At 43.0% G+C, this 18,918-nt stretch overlaps 1 protein-coding gene across 1 annotated transcript in view; it reads left to right on the forward strand.

Annotated features, from left to right (window-relative positions):
- The window catches only part of urb1 (URB1 ribosome biogenesis homolog), a 103,359-nt gene that overhangs the window by 38,262 nt on the left and 46,179 nt on the right, over window positions 1–18,918 (forward strand). The window contains exons 18-25 of the mRNA XM_080203599.1: window positions 308–478; window positions 3,019–3,218; window positions 7,590–7,814; window positions 9,870–10,046; window positions 13,256–14,114; window positions 14,920–15,124; window positions 16,548–16,734; window positions 16,842–16,900. Of these exons, the coding sequence (XP_080059725.1) occupies window positions 308–478; window positions 3,019–3,218; window positions 7,590–7,814; window positions 9,870–10,046; window positions 13,256–14,114; window positions 14,920–15,124; window positions 16,548–16,734; window positions 16,842–16,900 (2,083 nt within the window). The remainder of the gene's footprint in view (window positions 1–307; window positions 479–3,018; window positions 3,219–7,589; window positions 7,815–9,869; window positions 10,047–13,255; window positions 14,115–14,919; window positions 15,125–16,547; window positions 16,735–16,841; window positions 16,901–18,918) is intronic.

Below are 18,918 nucleotides of genomic sequence, written 5' to 3' on the forward strand. Positions count from 1 at the left end.
AGAGAGGGGATTAAGGGTTATGGGGAGAGGGCGGGAATGTGGAACTGAGCCATGACAGATCAGCCATGATCTTATTGAATGGCGGGGCAGGCTCGAAGGGCTAGTTGGCCTACTCCTGCTCCTATTTCTTATGTTCTTATATATAATGAGGAATAAATTGTGTTAGAATAAATATCCCTGTAAAATGAACTTTGTCCAGCTAAGTTCTTGGAACTATCGTGAACCGCACAAAGTTAAATGGAAGATTATTAAGCCAATTATATTCATTTCATATGCAATGATTCTTTGACCATTTCCTCTCCTTCAGATGTTCTGGATATGGTAGACGTTATTATGGAGACCAGTGAAGGTCTGGATGATGAGATTGGGTTTACGCTGAACGAGGATATGATTGTACAGACTTTTCCTTTCAGTCCTGTGGTGGCAGCCGCTCTGGAAGTCAAGAACAAAATGATTTCAGGAAACTGTAGTGGAACAGGTGAACCGCTCACTGAATGACCTTTTGTAAAGAGCTTCACTGTGAATCGTGGAGCTCCCTAACCCTCTGACCTTAATCTTGATACCTTTGTTGAAGTTTTGCATTTTTCACTGACACGAACACAAATGAGCTATTTTCGTTGGAATGCTGGTGCACATGCTCAATTTTGTTCATATAACATTACAGATAACATCAAAGTAATCCATGAAAGTGTATTTGATTTGATTTGTTATTGTCACATGTACTGGTATATAGTGAAAAGTAGTGTTTCTTGTGTACTATACAGGCAAAGCGTATCGTTCCTAGAGAAGGAAAGGAGAGGGTGCGGAATGTAGTGTTACAGTCATAGCTAGGGTTTTGAGAAAGATCAACTTAATGCAAGATAGGTCCGTTCAAAAGTCTGATGGCAGGAGGGAAGAAACTGTATGGAAGTGAACAGTTGTAGAAAGTGACAGGTGGAGTGATTTTGTTTTCTCTTCCCTCCCCATCTTATTCAAAATAGTTCCATAGGATCATTGTTGACAAGTCCCCAGTCATGCCATCTCTCATGATTCAGAATTCAGCATTGTTCTTCTTTGCTCACTTTTATTGCCAGACTAGCTCAGAATTTCCACACAACTGTTGAAGTGCGTCATAGCATGTTATTTGGTTTTATCACTAACAATAGCAGCCAAGAAATATTTTTCAAAAACCAATACATTTGAATGAGTTTTGATGGGTGAGGTCTTTACTTTAGAGGTAATGTAATCTGACATCTTAAACCTGTCCCTCAGCCTCAATTGAATGGAACTATCAGCTCCTCCCTCTGCAACTGGATCCTGAACTTCCTAACCCACGGACCACAATCAGGAAGGATAGGCAACAACACTCCTCCACGATTACCCTCAGCACTGGTGCCCCTCAAAGCCATGTTCTTAGCCCCTTACTATACTCCTTATACACCTAATGATTATATCCCCATCAATTCGATTTTCAGGTTTGCTGATGACACCATCGTAGTGGGTTGGATCTTAAACAATAATAAAATGGAGTACAGGAAAGAGCTAGAGCATCTGGTGAACTGGTGCAACGACAATAATCTCTCCCTCAGTGAAAACAAAACAAAGAAGATAGTCATCGCGTAGTGGAAGACATGCCCCTGTCTTCATTAATGGGGATAAAGTAGAAATGGTCAAAAGCCTCAGGTTTTTAAGGTGTCTAGATCACCAACAACCTGTCTTGGTCTCCCCTTGCCAACTCTATAGTTAAGAAAGGCCACCAACGCCTCTACTTTCTCAGAAGAACAAAGAACAACCCAGCATGGGAAACAGGCCCTTCGGCCCAACGAGCCCACGCCACTGCATCACCCTACACCTATTCTACCCTGCGTGTCTACAAATGGAACCCCTAACTTAGCCAGATTCAGGGGAGAATAGTGTCAATTTGGTAAACCAATCAGCCTAAGAGCACATCTTTGGGGTGTGGGAGGAAACCGGAGCACCCGGAGGAAACCCACGCAACCACAGGGAGAATGCGCAAACTCCCACAGACACAGGCCCAAATCCATGTATCTGCACAGCCAGCAGTGCTAGTCACCGAGCTGTTGCGGCACCCGTCTACTGGTCCAGGATCAAGCACACACACCGACATGAAGTACTAGGCCACTCCCGGAACCTCCAAGAGCAGCCCACGCATGACCCACCGTGTGCATGCCCCTCGTTTGACAACGAGGTGGACCTCCACCTGTGGAATAAAAAGACAAAAACGTTAACTTGCAAGTCTGCATTTCCAGTGTCTCCTGAGGTTCTGACCTTATTTAATAGCCCCTACTATAACCCTCCATCCTCGTTTCACTCATGTGTCTATCTAACTGAACCTTAAACGAGTCCAACGTTCCTGCCTCCACCACCCTACTCGGTAGCGCGTTCCATACATCCACAACTCTCTGCGTAAAGAACCTTCCTCTCACATCCAAGACTAAGGAAATTTGGCATGTCCACTACGACTCTCACCAACCTTTGCCGATACACCATACAAAGCATTCTTTCTGGTTGTATCACAGTTTGGTATGGCTTCTGCTGTGTCCAAGACTGCAAGAAACTACAAATGGTCGTGAACAAATCCCAGTCCTTCACTCAAACCAGTGACCCAACCATTGACACTATCTACACTTCGCGCTGCCTTGGCAAAGCAGCCAGCATAATTAAGGACCTCACACACCCTGGACATACTCTCTTCTACCTTCTTCCGTCCGGAAAAGAATACAAAAGTCTGAGGTCACGTGCTAACCGGCTCAAGAACAGCTTCTTCCCTATTGCTATCAGACTTTTGAATAGACCTACCTCACATTAAATTGGCCTTTCTCTACACCCTAGCTATGACTGTAACACCACAGTCATCACTGTCTCCTTTCTTTCTCTATGAGCGGTATGCTTTGTTTGTATAACGTGCAAGAAACAATACTTTTCACTGTTTGTTAATACATGTGACAATAATAAATCAAATCAAACTAAATCAGCAGTCTCACTTACTGATCCCCATTTTACTGTGTGCTGTTTCAGATGCTGTTTTGAGGTACCTTTTTGCTGTTATGACTGACATTCTACATGTTCAACAAGATCCATTGGCTTTGTGTCTAGTATTGCAGATGTATGACAAGGAATTGGATTCCTTGCCTGAAAACCAACCTGTGCACAAAATTAATCTCCAGCTGCATAAATATTATAGTCTTTGGATCCCACAGCATGCCAAGGAAACACTGGTAAGAATTGAATTCCACAAGAGTTCACTGCAACAGTGGGGTTTGACACTTAATCACTGGGTGGCCGTCTTGTTAGTATTAATATTAATGTCAAACTGCTTCCTTTATGGTTTACATATCGATAGTCAACATGTGGATTCCTAGAAATGTCAGAGTTTTTATTGGCACTACAGAATCTATAATTTCATTTAATTATGCATATTTTACTGTTCATAGGGTGGCACATTGGTTAGCAGTGCTGCCTCACAGCACTAGGGACCCCTGGGTTCGATTCCCAGCTTGGGTCACTGTCTGTGTGGAGTTTGCATGTTCTCCCTATATCTGCGCGGGTTTTCTCCAGGTGCTCCGGCTTCCTCCCACAGTCCAAAAGATGTACTGGTTAAGTGCATTGGCCATGCTAAATTCTCCTTCAGTATACAGGAACTAGAGTGTGATAGCAAGTGGATTTTAAGTAACTTCATTGCAGTATTAATATAATCCTACTTGTGACACTAATAAATAAACTTTAAAAAGATTTTTTAAAAACTTTGATACTTAGAGTCAATTAAGCAGTAATCTTACCCTGTCTAAAGCTTTCTTTTTACCCCAAATCCGCATTTTGTTTTAGCATTCCATTTGCTCTTCACCCCATTCACAGTAGAGTAAATCCACATTTGTGTTTGTATTTCTGAAATTTAATTTTAATTTAACCAAAACATGGGTTCACATAGATATCACAGTTAAGATTGAAGTTAGGTTTTATAGGACCTTCCTGATTAGAAAAACATTGCACATTATACCCTGTAGGTTGGAATTCTGACTGAGGGAGAAAGTAAAGAATAGATACATTTTAAAATATAAAATGAAAATTTTCTGAATACAGTACTATCTCTTTGCTGACAAGCCTGTTTCCTGGGTCTTTCGCTCCCAGATTTTCCTGGTCACTACAGATCCTTCGTCATCACTGACCCTCTGCTTTGTGACCTTTCCCCGTCACTGACCCTCTGCCTGCGGCCTCTTCCCATCACTGACACTCTGCCTTGTGTCTCTCCCCATCTCTGACCCTTCCCTTTCCTGTCCCTGGCCCTTCATCTGATGCTCTCTCCCTGACCCTGACACTCTGCCAACACCCTCCTCCTCCTACTCCACCCTCCTTCTCCTCCTCCCCCCACCCCACCTTGTGCTCTCTCTCTCTCTCTCTCTCTCCGTCCCTAATCCCCCCTCCCCCACCACCACCTTGTGCTCTCTCTCTCTCTCTCTCCATCCCTAATCCTTTGCATTCTGGCCTCTCTCCATCATCTGTTGATTAAAGGGCAGTTTATTTTAGCTGCATAATTGATCATTGTGTCAAGACCCGAACGAACCAAGGGTCCTTCAGCTAAGTATTAGAAAATTCTGTGTTATCCAATGCCGTTAAACTCTAGACAACATCTCCAAGTCTCTGACCTTGGATTAAGTCAGTATGATGTCCTGCTTGACCACAAGTACAGTTTCCTTCTGCAAATCCATTCCATCACCAAGATCACTTCACTTCCACAATGTTTCCCCTTTCAGGCTCTGTCTCCTGCTCCTTCAAGTTCCCAGCCCTGAATTGACTCTCAAAAATTTCAGTTCTAAGTACCATAAATCCGTACTCTATCAAAATCCACATTCTCAACATCCTCACTCCACGGACTCCCCATTCCCCAGCACATTGATTTTTCATAATTCTGATCCTTATTTTCACATTTCTCAATAGCCTTGTGAACTGCCCCAACTTTATCTCCCCACCCCCAAAATATAAACCTTGCACTCCTCTACCACTATATGTTTTCCTCACTGATCCTCCATTCGCTCCACTTTTGGCTGCTTGTTCCACCAACACATCCTTGGTTCTGATAAACTTCCAATGAAACTCCAGCAATGGAGCAGAGGAAGCCTTGAGAAAATTCCCAGGCCAGGATTTTTGGAATGGTGGGGTTTCCCATCCTGCTGTCTGAAGGGTCAGCAGACAATACATCCCCACAACCATTTCATACTCTAGTGAGTGCTAATGGGTGCAGACAGATCCTCCACTTCTCACTCAGGATGGAGGAAGCCTACCTTGGAGAACTGCTAGCCAATCAGATTAACCAACAGCTCCCTGGTCCCTGCAAGCAGCAGCAGTGGGCAGGACTGGGGCTGCAGTCAGTTCCCGGAGTCTAAGCCCTAGGATCCCAGAAAAGGGTAAGCTCTAGATCTCGCAGTGTGGAGAGGTAGAGGAAATCTGGGGATATGGACAGTGGGGAATTGAATTGTTGGGGAAAAGGAGATCTGGTGTTTACTGGACAAAAGCCTAAAGATTAAAAGGGCACCTCTCATAGATGCGTCATGCATTGGAGCAATGCATGACTGTTGGAGGTGCTGCCTTCTGCAAGAGTTGTTAAATCAATACCTGATTCACCCTGCCGGATGAAATGGATCCCATTGCACTCTTCAGAGATGGATAGGAGCCGTCTCCTAATGTCCTAATGAACATGCATCTTTCAGCTAACATCAGCACAAAAATTCAGGACCATGTCCCCCCCACCCAGCCCGGCACCTTCCCTCATGACAGATTTTCCAGTGGTGAACCTGGATTGCTATTGGTTGGTGGGATCCCAAGTGGCGCAATCGGCGAGAAGCACAAATGACCATTGACTGGCAGGGCTGAAAGATCCTACTGGCCTCCAATAGCCAGCAACCTCTGCTGTCAGAAAACCTGCTGTGAGGGGTTTGGGGGGATGTGGCAGGCGAAAATCCCAGCCCTGGTCATTTACCTCATTGCTGTTTGTGGGACTTTGCTATGAAACGTGGCCACTAGATTTCCCAACAGCAACACCAATGTTTCACAAAGTAAGTTACTGGCTGTGATAGAGAATCATAGAATCCCTACCGTGCAGAAGGAGGCCATTTGGCCCATCAAGTTTGCACCAACTACAATCCCACCCAGGCCCTATTCCTCTACCTCCACGTCTTTATCCTGCTAATTTACACTGGCACCATGGGCCAATTTAGCATGGCCAATCTACCTAACCTGCATACCTTTGGATGGTGGGAGGAAACTGTAGCACCCAGGGGAAACACATGCAGACTCGTGGAGAACGTGCAAACTCCACACAGACAGTGACCTAAGGCAGGAATCAAACTCAAGTCCTTGGCGCTGTAAGGCAGCAATGCTAACCACTGTGCCACCTAAGATGTGCTTTGCTACATCCTGAGATCATGTAAAACAACAGCCAGGATTCTCCCAAAAATATTCCAAGAGCTGAATTTGTGTAAAAACTGGAGTAACTTCCACTGGTTTTTTTTCAGTGGGATCTTCAAAATGAATTTCACACACTCTGTGCACTGCAGAGTGCCCGAGCACGTATCATGATAAAAATCAGTGCTCTTGGTCTATTCCTGCTGGACAGGCCAACAGCAGAGCACTGAGCGAGCCACTGTGCAAGTGCCGATTACCCCCTCAAACCAGCACGCCCCCCCCCACTTCATCTCCTGGGCATGCCAATCCACCCACCCACCCCTGATGGCCAACCCCAATCGCTGTCCTCCCTCTGTCACCAATCCCAAGTGGCAGCAGGATCCCTCACCCTCACTGCCCATTGGCAGTGCCCAGTGAAGAGTGCCAACGTGCCATCTGGGCATTACCATTTTGCCCCTTGGGCAGTGCTGGGGACAGGCTGGCACTGCCGATCTGACAGTGCCCAGGGGAATGTCCCTTAATTCGGGCCTCCTGGAGAGGCGTCCATGGCACCCTCTCCACACACCACCACCACCCCCCCAACTCTACCCCAGCGGTGCCACCCCGTTAGCGGGGAGCTGTTATAAACTCTGCTGGAGTGAACCATTCCTGGCAGATGGAAGCAGAGGCCAGCGGGCCCGGAAACATCAGTCTCAGGCTCACTAATGATATTAAAACGAAGATTTAAATATTTTAACCAGCTCCGTGCAGATTTCCGGCGTGGAGCTCACGAAGCCGGAAATCCAGGGTCCGGAGATGTGCGGAGGCCATGGCGCCCACCGGAGAGCCCACTAAACAGCCTTTGCTTAGGTCTCCAGCAGTGAGTTGGGAGAATCACTCCCAACATATAAATGCATTGCATCTGAAGAATTTAAGCAGAATTTTTAAAACAGGGTACTAACTGTTTCAACAAAGTGGGAGCATTGTTTTAAAACTTTAACTTATCCTATAAAATGCCGAGAAAGAATTTATATTATGCACTGTGGGAAACAAAATCATAAACCTATTACGGTAAAACACTCTCCAATTGTGCTTAGCGACCTCATGATGCAGAAAATGATTTTTGTTGCAGTATGTCTATGTCTTAATATTTCATACCTTTCAATGAATCGCAAAAAACAACTTTTTCTTGTCTTGGAACTTGCCCACAGTTTGAACGGTTTGGTTCAGATACAACTAATTCAGCACTGTTGAAAGATGTTTCGTTCTGCAGTCTTCTAATGGGTGTGTATGAAATGGGAGCCAGCAGCCTCCTAAATGATGAGGTAAAAGAAGATTTGAAGCAGGCCATTACAAAACTGCATCTCTGCGATCTAGTTCTGGCCGTGAAGCAGGTGATTTTGTACATCCGAACCTCCGTGGAGAACTTTCGAAAAGTGAGTGCGGTATTCGTTACCAGGACATCTGGGGAAAAGAATGTGTTTAGATTCAGAGATTATCTGTCCATTTAATGTTACAATAACTTCCCCGCAGTATCTTACACTAGACCTGCCTTGAAAATAAAAAATATGAAATGTTGGACGTATTCGGCAAGCCAGGCAGCATTGGAGTTATTGTTTCAGGTCTAACATTAACTCTGTTTATTTTCCCACAGGTGCTGCCAACCTGTTGAGCATTTCCATCATTTCCTGGTTATATCTCAGATTTTCAGCATCCACAGCATTTTACTTTTGTATTACTGCTTACTTCCAATAGGAAAAGCGGGTCACCCCTTGTGCTTATTTTAAAGCACGCCACAAGATTTTCTTTTGAAAGCATTCTGCTCTCAAATCAAAAGTTGCAAGAAATGCTGATTTAGTTGATTTGTTTAAGAGAAATATTGGAAATTCAAATGCAAAATTATATTATTTACTGTACCCTGGGCATAAATATTGCTGATAAAGTAATTGTTCTACTTGGAGTACCAGAGTGTTTGAAAGACACCATATAAAATGCAAATTCTTTCCGTTGAAAATAGAATTTCACATGAGCTCACAGAGAGAATACTATACAAATATAACGTGTAAAGGTCATGTTGGCTCTAATTGGAACAACATTCCTGTAGTATTTAGATGGTTGCGAGGGGGTAGCAGTGCACTGTTTCAGTTTGTGAGATTGCCTGTGTGTACTATATTGTGTAAAAATTGGTTGAGGATTTCTGAGGAAGAATGTTTTTCCTCTCGCTGGAGGGCAGTGAAGGTTTACCAGGCTGATTCTGGGGATGGCAGGACTGATATATGAGGAGAGATTGACTAGGTTAGGGTTGTTCTGGCTGGAATTCAGATGAATGAGTTGCGGGGGGGATCTCATAGAGACTTTTAAAATTCTAACCGGTCTGGACAGGATAGATGCAGGAAGGATGTTCCTGATGGTGAGAAAGTCCAGAACCAGGGGTCAGAGTCTGAGCTTTTGGGGTAGACCATTTAGGAGACATTTTTTCACCCAAAAGTGGTGGGCTTGTGGAATTCATTACCAATGGAAGTAGTTGATGCCAAAACACTGAATGTATTCAAGAGGCGACTGGATATAGCACTTGGGGCAAATGGGATCAAAGATTATGGGGAAAAAGCAAGATTAGGCTATTGAGTTGGATGATCAGCCATGATCGTAATGAATGGCCAAGCGAGCTCGAAGGGCCAAATGCACTCGTCCTGCTCCTATCTTTGATGTTTCTATGAAATGTCTGCCTGTCTTCTATGTCTAGTGACGTATCTCCTATCTTTAAAACACATTTCTTAAAACCCTTTTGACATGACCATAAAGAAAATGCAGCACTTCCCACAATATCACCTTTGGCACCTTGACTTTCAGTGACATTTTTAGTTCTTTCCTGCTCAGTATGATTAGAACTATCTATTCACAATGGGGAGTGAATGCAGAAAACACCACAGTCATTTAGATCAGGCAATGTGGTCCAGTAAATCTTATCCTGTTGATCATTTGTTGTGTGTTCATTATATGAAACAGATAATAGCAAACAGTTAGGTTGGATTCACACTTGGAACTCTGAGGTGACACACTGCATCATTCAATCCAGCCATATGCCAGCAATTGATTGTGAAAATCCACTAATTTTTCTACAAGATGTTCTTTGGACTTTTGAGGGTTTTGTTTTTAGTCATTGACCCTGTGATTTTGTGCTCATTAGTATTTGGTTGTTCAGATGTTGAAGATGCCCAAAACAGCATCTCTGTCAGTAGTGCAGCCTGCCATTGGCCTTGTGATTCTTCAGTGTGCTGGACCAGAACTTCAGGAATATGTCAATTATCTCAAAACAGTATTATCACTCCTGAAAATGTTCCCTACTTAGCAATTTTGGTAATAATTCTGAGGAATGAGTAGGAGCCGAAGAATAATTACTTAATTAAGTAACCATTTTGTAATTCCTTGAAGGATACAGTTTGTTTTTTTAAATCATCCTTCAATTGTTACTAGTCTGTTTGTTGTTTCAGTTGGGACGAGGCTCTGGATTAGCACTGATCGGACTATTTATGGATCTCTTAAAATTGCTGTTACGGAGATGTGAACAGATTGATGGTACCATTGAGACTAAACTTATTAATGAAGGTGAAACTGAGCTTTTCATTGACCTTGATTCCATCACGGATGGAGAACTAATGAAGGATCAGGTAATCCCTCAGAGTACTTTGTTCTGTTTCTACATTGAAACTTTTGTGCCCTATGGTTGAAGTGGAATTTTCCACATGTTGAAGAGGCCCAAAATAGTATCTCTGGCCGGAATCATACTGTAAGAAGAGGCCCTTTGGCCCATCAGGCCTGTACCTACACATGTGAAACACCTGACCTCCCACCTAATCTCATTTATCAGCATTTAACCCATAGCCTTGAATGTTTTGACGTGCCAAGTGCTCATCCAGGGATTTTTTAAAGATTGCAAAGCAACCCTCCTCTAGCACCCTCCCAGGCAGTGCATTCAAAACTGCCATACCCCTCACATCACATCTAAACCTCCTGCCCCTCACCTTGAACTTGTGTCCCCTCATGACTGATCTTTCAACTAAGGGGAGCAGCTGCTCCTTATCCACTCTGTCCCTGCCCCTCCATAATCTTGTATGTAAATTTTCAGACTGTTCTCGCCAGCGGGATCTTTCAGTCCCACTGATGGCGACATCTGCCGTGGGTTTCCCAGCAGGATGGTACATTGAATAGGAAACCTGGTGACAGCACCAGCCATTGGGGGGGCTGCCTCCTCCAGGAAACATGCCACATGGACACACAGAAATTCCCGCCCTCCGACTGTAGTGCAGCCTATGAATGATCTCAGTCGAGGGATGATTTATGTCATATGAGAGTATTCTTTTGAGAATGTATGTTTTAAAATCATGGCTGTGTTGGTATTGTTTATCTTGCTAACTTTTTTTCCTGTCTAAACCTTTGCTGAATTCTTGTGGGAATGTAAAGGCAAATTGCCCTATTTGACCACAGGGAAGTCTTGATTGTTGCTCATCTTGACCCCACCCAGTATTCAGAAACGTGAACTTTAATAAGACTTGCAGGATAATCATTTGGAAACCTAGTTGATTTTCTTTCCATTACCAATCTAGAGGTTTTGGGCTCAAGGCCTCTATTGTTTCCCTAACTAAGATGATCTAACTGAACAAACTTGATAATAAAACCTGGAGCACCCTTGGTATGAGTTAAGGGAGAAAGAGGTCATTGAGGTTTATAGCATGGAAACAGGCCCTTCAGCCCAACTTGTCCATGTCGCCCTTTTTTTTAAACTCCTAAGCTAGTCCCAATTGCCTGCATTTGGCCCATATCCTTATATACCTATCTTATCCATATAACTGTCTAAAAGTTTTTTAAAAGACAAAATTGTACCCGCCTCTATTACTACCTCTGGCTGTTTGTCCCACTCACCACCCTCTGTGTGAAAAAATTTCCCCTCTGGACCCTTTTGTATCTCTCACTTTAAACCTACGCTCTCTAGTTTTAGACTCCCCTACCTTTGGGAAGAGACATTGACTATCTATGTGATCAATGCCCCTCATTATTTTATAGACCTTTTTAAGATCAGCCCTCAGCCTTCCATGCTCCATAGAAAATAGTCCCAGTCTATCCAGCCTCTCTTATAACTCAAACCATCAAGTCCCAGCAGCAACCTAGTAAATCTCTTCTGCAGTCTTTCTAGTTTAATAATAGTAATATTTCTTTCTATAATAATAATATTTCTTTCTATAATAAGGTGAACAGAACTGTACACTGTATTCCAAGTGTGGCGTTACCAATGTCTTGTACAACTTCAACAAGATGTCCCAACTCCTGTATTCAGTGTTCTGACCAATGAAACCAAGCATGCTGAATGCCTTCTTCACCACTTTGTCCACCTGTGACTCCACTTTCAAGGAGCTATGAACCTGTACCCCTAGATCTCTTTGTTCTGTAACTCTCCCCACCGCCCTACCATTAACTGCCCTGCCCTGTTCAATCTACCAAAATGCATCACCTCGCATTTATCTAAATTAAACTCCATCTGCCATTCGTCAGCCCACTGGCCCAATTGATCAACATCCCGCTGCAATCCGAGATAACCTTCTTCACTGTCCATTATGCCACCAATCTTGGTATCATCTGCAAACTAACTAACCATGCCTCATATATTCTCATCCAAATCATTAATATAAGTGACAAATAACAGTGGACCCAGCACCGATCCCTGAGGCACACCACTAGTCACTGGAATTGCTGGAATTTCCTGAATTCTCTTTTTAGAGGTTACCGGACTGAAGAGATTGTGTTTATATAAAAGTTAGAGGACACCATCTATACCCTGGATTTATTTTCGTCTTTCTATGCTTCAATGTCACTAGGAGGAAATGTTTTCTTAGAGTTGTACAGTGCTGGATAGCGGTTCATTGGAGTCAGTGATTAATTTTGCTATTTCCGGAAATAAAGTCAACAAGGCAGGTTAATTGCCTAAAAGAGGGAAAAAATAGGCTGATATTTCTGATGGGACTCTGTCAGAGGAAGTTGCATATGTTGAATCTAACAAAATAGCTCACCTGAAATTTTAATTTGCTTTTTCCTTTGAAATGCTAGCCTAATTATGTGCATTTGCAACATTTTTTATTCACACTTTCAGTTTTCATTATTTATTGTTGAAGAATCAGACCTGAAGCTTTGACTCATCAGGACATAGACAAGAATGCCAAATTTCAAACCATCACAACGATTTATACCAGAGGAGAAAACAGTGTTGATTGATTGGCTGAGACATTGTCATGGAGAAAGCAATGGGGAACTATAAGTTCCCCGAGCTCCCAGGTTATTAAAAAATCATAAAGCTTGATTATATTCCTTTTGTTTGCAGAAAATAAGTCCTAATGTACGAATGTTGTCACTTCCACCAGTATAAATGAGTCATGAACTCGACTGATTGTCTTGATTTGCTTTGATTTATTATTGTTACATGTATTAGTATACAGTGAAAAGTATTGTTTCATTTGCGCTATCCAGACAAAGCACACTATATCATATCTTAAATTGGTTGTTAGTGGTAGTTCTCTGCAAACAAAAGGAATATGTTGAAGTCTTGTGCCCGCTTTTAAATTCCTCAGGAGCTTGGGGAGCCTATAGTTCCCCCTTGCTTTCTTCATGGCAGTGCTTTGAGCAATTAGAGTCGACTTACCAACCAATCAGAACCCTTCACTTTTGTTGTGATTGTTTGAAATTTGGCATTTCTGTATTTGTCATGATAAGTGCAAGGCAACAAACTTTGGCAAATCGTCACCCTTTTCAGTAATTTTCAAGTTCTTTACTACCAAACAACTGGTTCACTGTTGATATTGTGTCTTTAATCCTCCACTGTTAATTTCAGGTTCTGGAAAGCATGTTGTTAGCAATTTTTAAACACCCGACACTGGAACAGTGGTTTTTGGCTTTGGAATTACAGACTCCACCACTGCATAGCCTGAACCCCGTCAGTTTCAAAATGCTGTCAGCCCACCTTACTTCTGGCACCTTGAACCTCCTCCAGCAGAGTGCCTCATCGTTGCATAGACTTGGCCGCATGAATATACTGTTAACTTATTTTAAAGCTATAGCAGAAGGTGCATTGAAGGAACTTGAAATGAAAAAGATAGCCAAGAAGAAATTGACAGTGGGGGCTAAGAAGTCCTTACCTTTGGAAGGCCTGGACATTTTGCATGGCTATATGGATACAGCTGTGCTCAAAGAGGTTGTGGCATCCATGTTGGAACTCTCAGAAGAATTTTTGGTCATTCCAAGTGAACCTGAGAATGGCGGTGATGGAACGAAACAGTTAAGCATGTATGGCAAGACTTTGGTCAAAATCCTTACAGAAAATAACCAGGAGACTCCAGATAGAGGCATGCTGTCATGCAACCATTTCAGTGCTTTAGGAGCACTCTTGCAGTCCTCCAACAGCGAAGAGTTGATGAAGGTTCTTCTTGGAGCCTTAGAGAAAGAACCAATCTACGCACAGCTCGTTGGATCAGATGTGTTTGCTCATTGTTTGAATCACATGACTGAAACTTCCCTCTATATTTGCAAGCTCCTCATTCAGCATAGTAGAACTCACCTTTTACAGTTGGAACTTTGGTGCTTAGATGCAGGGAGAGTTAAATATCTACAGAAAAATACGGGAGTTTATCTTTCACTTCTCAGCACGTATCTACAATACCGAGGAAAAAATGATTATGCCCGACCAAAGAAAGGTGATTAGCTTTTTAGTATGTATAATATATAATGTTCTATTACTATTCTTCTCTCATTCTTTTAAGTCTGCTTCTCTTATTTCAGGGAAAATTATTAAAATGGTGGCTGTGATGAAAATCTTTCGGTTTCTCTTGTTGCCATTAACGTTTTGCAAAGGCCATGATCAAAATGTTTTAATTTGTTATTGACAGTAAATTGCTGCAGCCACTGGTCATGTACCATTTCTCCTGATGTATAAACTGACTCACTCTCCAGGTCTCAGAGGGCTATGAGTGGGGTTGATGGGGGATATGGGCCAGGATTTTATGTCCTTGCTCGTCCCAAAACTGTAAAATCCCGTCCAAAGTCAACATACCTTTCCATGGTCTGCCCCCTCACCCGCTCTGATTCCTGTGGCGGGCGGGATAGTAAAATTCCATTGGGCCATGGTGTGTCCTGCTAACTTTGCCACAGTTGATTGCTGTTCTTGTGTGTAAGGCATGCAGACGTGGCAGATCCGTTGGATTGTCTTGAGCAATAATTTCTCAAACTGAAGTTATTCTTGGCAGTGAAAGTGAACCTTCAGTGATAAATCTGTTTAAAATGCTTATCTGAAATTGGACGTGGCTTCATTAAAAATGTACTTCAGATGAACTTTTGTCATACCTCAATTGTTGCAGATGATGCCACCTCTGCAGAAATAACAAAATGAAACACTGAAACAAACTAGTATTAAATTGACACCTTTGTGACATATCCAGTAGGACCAAGTCATCCAGTCAACTCTTTGGCAGGGTCTAAAAATGTCTTCTTGCCCTAATTTAGTATTTGCAGACATCCTGATGGTTATCAGACAGGTCCTATGGAAGAAACTCGTGAGCTCCATTGCTTCAGATGATCCGCCTGATGAACTTGATTTGCAAATGCAAACGCTTGCCAGATTGACACAGCTATTGTCGTCTCGTGAGGATGTGTCGTGTATAATGGAACAGCTACCCGCAGTGCTGGAGAAAACAACAAACTCTTCAAGGTAGATTCCTTCATTTTCTTTCCAACGATGATGTGCATTCACATAGTGCCTTTAATGGAGAGAAGCATCCCAAAGCGACATAAGAAAACAATACTGAATCAAAGAAGGAGGGGTGCCTAAAATGTTGGGTGGGAGAATGGATGTTGAGGAGGCTCTTTAGAAACGGGTTACGGTAGAGAAGTTGAGGGGTGTATTTAAAGAATTTCGAACACGGAATCCATGCACCTGACATCACTGGAATTCTGATATTCCTTTTCGTGGAAAGGAAAATTTATGGTTCTCAATACAACTGAATTTTCTGCTCCATTGAAGGGGTGGGGGAGAAGTTAGTATCATTAATGTCAGTTTTGCATCAATCCATAATGATTCTAAACTGTTCTATGGGTTCTTAGCTGTATTTTTCAGTTTGTGGATTTCATGAAACCTTGAGAGAATGATGAATTAATTGCATTTATAGAGCAGCTTTTATATGCCCCATTGCACTTTTTCAAACAATTAACTATCTTTGAAGACTAGTCTCTGTTGCAATGTGGAAATAACCAGCAGCAGGCTTGAACATGGCAAGTTCCCACAAACAGCAGCACTGCTGCTTCACAGCGCCAGGGACCTGGGTTCGATTCCCGGCTTGGGTCACTGTCTGTGTGGAGTCTGCACGTTCTCCCTGTGTCTGGGAGAGTTTCCTCCGGATGCTCCAGTTTCCTCCCACAGTCTGAAAGACATGCTGATTAGATGCATTGATCTGAACAGGCATCAGAGTGTGGTGATTGATCCGAACAGGCATCAGAGTGTGGAATAATGTCATTGCAGTGTTAATGTAAGCCTTACTTGTGACTAATAAATAAACTTTAAACTTTAACAGCAATGAAAGAAATGATAGGTAATTTGTTTTGGGTGTCAACTGAGGGATAAATGTTGACCAGGACACAGTGAGAACTGTGCCGCACACCGCCCCCCAACCCAAACCACGCAACTCTACTTCAGTTTAGTACCGCAGACATTTTTGTGTCCCCTAATGGAGGGGCCAGAGTTTAACATCACATTCAAAAATTAGCACCCTTGCAATGCAGTTCTGACACAGGGCCACCAAGATTGTGTGCTCAAAGTTGTGGCATTGGGCCTGAACCCATAAATCGCTGACTCAGAACAAAAGCAGGACCCACTGAGCAAGCTGTTGAGGACTTCAAATGCTGCATGTGAATTTAGGTTGCTTTATTCCAAAACCATGTTCCTAAATATTGTAGTTTTCTCTAATTCTATTTCATAGCCCTCATAAATTTTGGCTGTTGTGAGCAGTGCATTTATGCAAACTTCAGAGGCACTCAGTGTTAGCTATATGTATTATTTTGTGTTCTGTTATCAGTTTCAAAGGCCCCATTTCTTTTGTAACTTGCAGATTTTGTAACGTAGAATCATTGAATTGCAGGTGGACTTTGGCAGATGCAGTCTCCAGCGTGCTGGAGGAATATCCTGCGGACCAATGTTCTTGGAGGAAATCCCTAATAAAGACCTGTCTCTGCTGGATAACAGTCACCTACAGCAGCAGCAAGGTGCAGGAGGAGAACATGAAGGAGACTGAAATGGTGATGCTAGGCAGGTTACAGGAGCTGGTGGTAAATTTTACATCCTTACTCAGATTCAACCAGCAAAGATTAATCATGTTGTACTTCCAAACCATTGGAGCCAAATTTGTTTCTATTGTATTCTGTTCTATTTGCAGGTTTCAATTGGTGAGGTCAACTCAGATGATTGGAGCAGTTTTTTAAAGAATGGACTCAAGTAAGTTAAAATGTGTGCTCATTTACATTTAAATGTAGTAATAGTGCTGCATAAAAAGCATGTTAATTATTGAACGGTATTCTTGTGTTGCTGCACATTGTTGACTCCCAGATTCTGGCTATCGTTTGAGTGAATGCTGAGTGGAAGTTGATGGTCTTGGGTGTGTGCACATACATGAGTGTTGAAGGTCAGAAGTATAGAGGGCACAAGAGCAATGAGTGAGGAGTTAGGGAAATGAAAGCAAAATATTGCACAGGCTGGAATCTCCAACAAAAAACAGAATGTTGGGAAACACTCAGCAGATCTGACAACATCTGTGGGGAGAGAAAACAGAGTTAACATTTCAAGTCCACACGACTCTTCATTCGAACTAAAGAGAGGGGAAATGTTTGATTATACACTGTACAAGGAGGTGGAACAGAATAAAGCTAGAAGAGATTGCAACAAAAATGTAGCAAAACTTAAGAACAAGTGACAAGTGGCCCACTGGGGAGAAAAAAGGTGGGTTTCTGCAATAGGAATGCAGATGTGGAAGTGATTGGCAAATGTTTTCCTAGGACAGAATTTATACGCTCTCCCAACAAGTTCTAAAATTGAGGGGGAGCATGAAATTGCAATGATGGTATTCCCTCCAGGTTTCTGCCCACACCGACCTGGTTGGCATTTTATATTGGACCAGCAGGGCCAGGGATGAGGAGCCCTCCAATGTCCCTCCTGTAGTCATTTAATGGTCATTTCCTGCCCGGTCTCAATTTTTAGGCATAAGGAGAGAAAGGGAGTAGTGTGAAAATAATGCAACTTTGATCTCAGGTGTGAGATAAGTGGTGGAGGAGAGGCTCCACCAGAAGCCCCTTGTGACTGAAGGCACTCTTCTCTAAAGGCTCGCTTTGGACCTCCCTGACAATTCCATCCAACAAGTGTTCCCTACCCTCCCAACCCTAGGACCCCAGCAACTTGCCTATCCTCTGGGTCCTGGAACTTAGTGCCAGATAGCTCCCTGCAGTGCTTCTTCTGGCCACTGCAGCACTCTGCCTAGAGGGACTGGAGATCTGCTAGCCAATCTGATTAGCCAATAGCTCTCCAAGGCGGGACTTCTGAGTGAGGAGCAGAATTCTATGCCAGCCAGTAATTTGGTTTTGGGGCTAGTGGAGTTGATGGGGATGTTTTCCCAGCCAACGCGTCAGAGAAATTTAAACTTTAGTAATTGAAATTGTGGCCTTGATATTAATTTCTACAATGCAAGCGGGAACCTGATTTAACTGTTGTCACATGGGTTTCCCAGATATCGGGGGATTCAGTGAAATGGAGTAGGAAGCTGTCAACTGCAAAAATTAAGTGGATGTTGCAGCACACCATGTGGGCCGACTATCTCCGGTCTCAGAGCAAAGGGACAAGAAGGAAGGAGAATGAGAAGAGAAGGGAGGAGGAAAAGGAAGCATTAGTGATAATAATGCTGGTAACAATTTGAGAACTATTTATCCTTTCCTCTCCCTGGCCCCTCAGGGAAGCATTTGGCCTCCCTCGGCCCCCGGCTGACATCCTCCTCCAGCCCTCCCGATCATAGGCCTCTCGAATCTCCCAGTAGCTTTTAGGTGACCCCAAGAGTTTCTGGTTTTGGCATACTGCCACAAAGTTTCCCTTCATGCATGCCTATTTTCCCAGCTCCCAGGAAAGAAAAGGAGCTTAAAATTGTTAATGAGATCCTGTCTTTAAAATTGCTAGGATCTCCATTTTCGGCCATACTCCACAACTTGGTGAATATTAAGGCTCATGTGTGATAAAACAAAAGCAAGACGGGTAATGAATATGGAAGCTGAGGTTGAGAACATGAGTGGGCAGAGAAGTTGGAAGGGAAAAGCAAATTGACTTTGAATGAAGATTGAATTTGACAAGAAAATGGTGAGTGAGAAGTGGGGGGGTAATGAGAATAAACACAGAAAGTTGAACAAGATGTTGAGAGACTGAGATATTCAAACAGTAAAGATACTGGAGGAGTGGGGCAGGCTGAGGTCGGAATG

Source organism: Carcharhinus amblyrhynchos, chromosome 15 (assembly GCF_965287045.1).
Source record: "Carcharhinus amblyrhynchos chromosome 15, sCarAmb.v2.hapA, whole genome shotgun sequence".
NCBI lineage: Eukaryota > Metazoa > Chordata > Chondrichthyes > Carcharhiniformes > Carcharhinidae > Carcharhinus > Carcharhinus amblyrhynchos.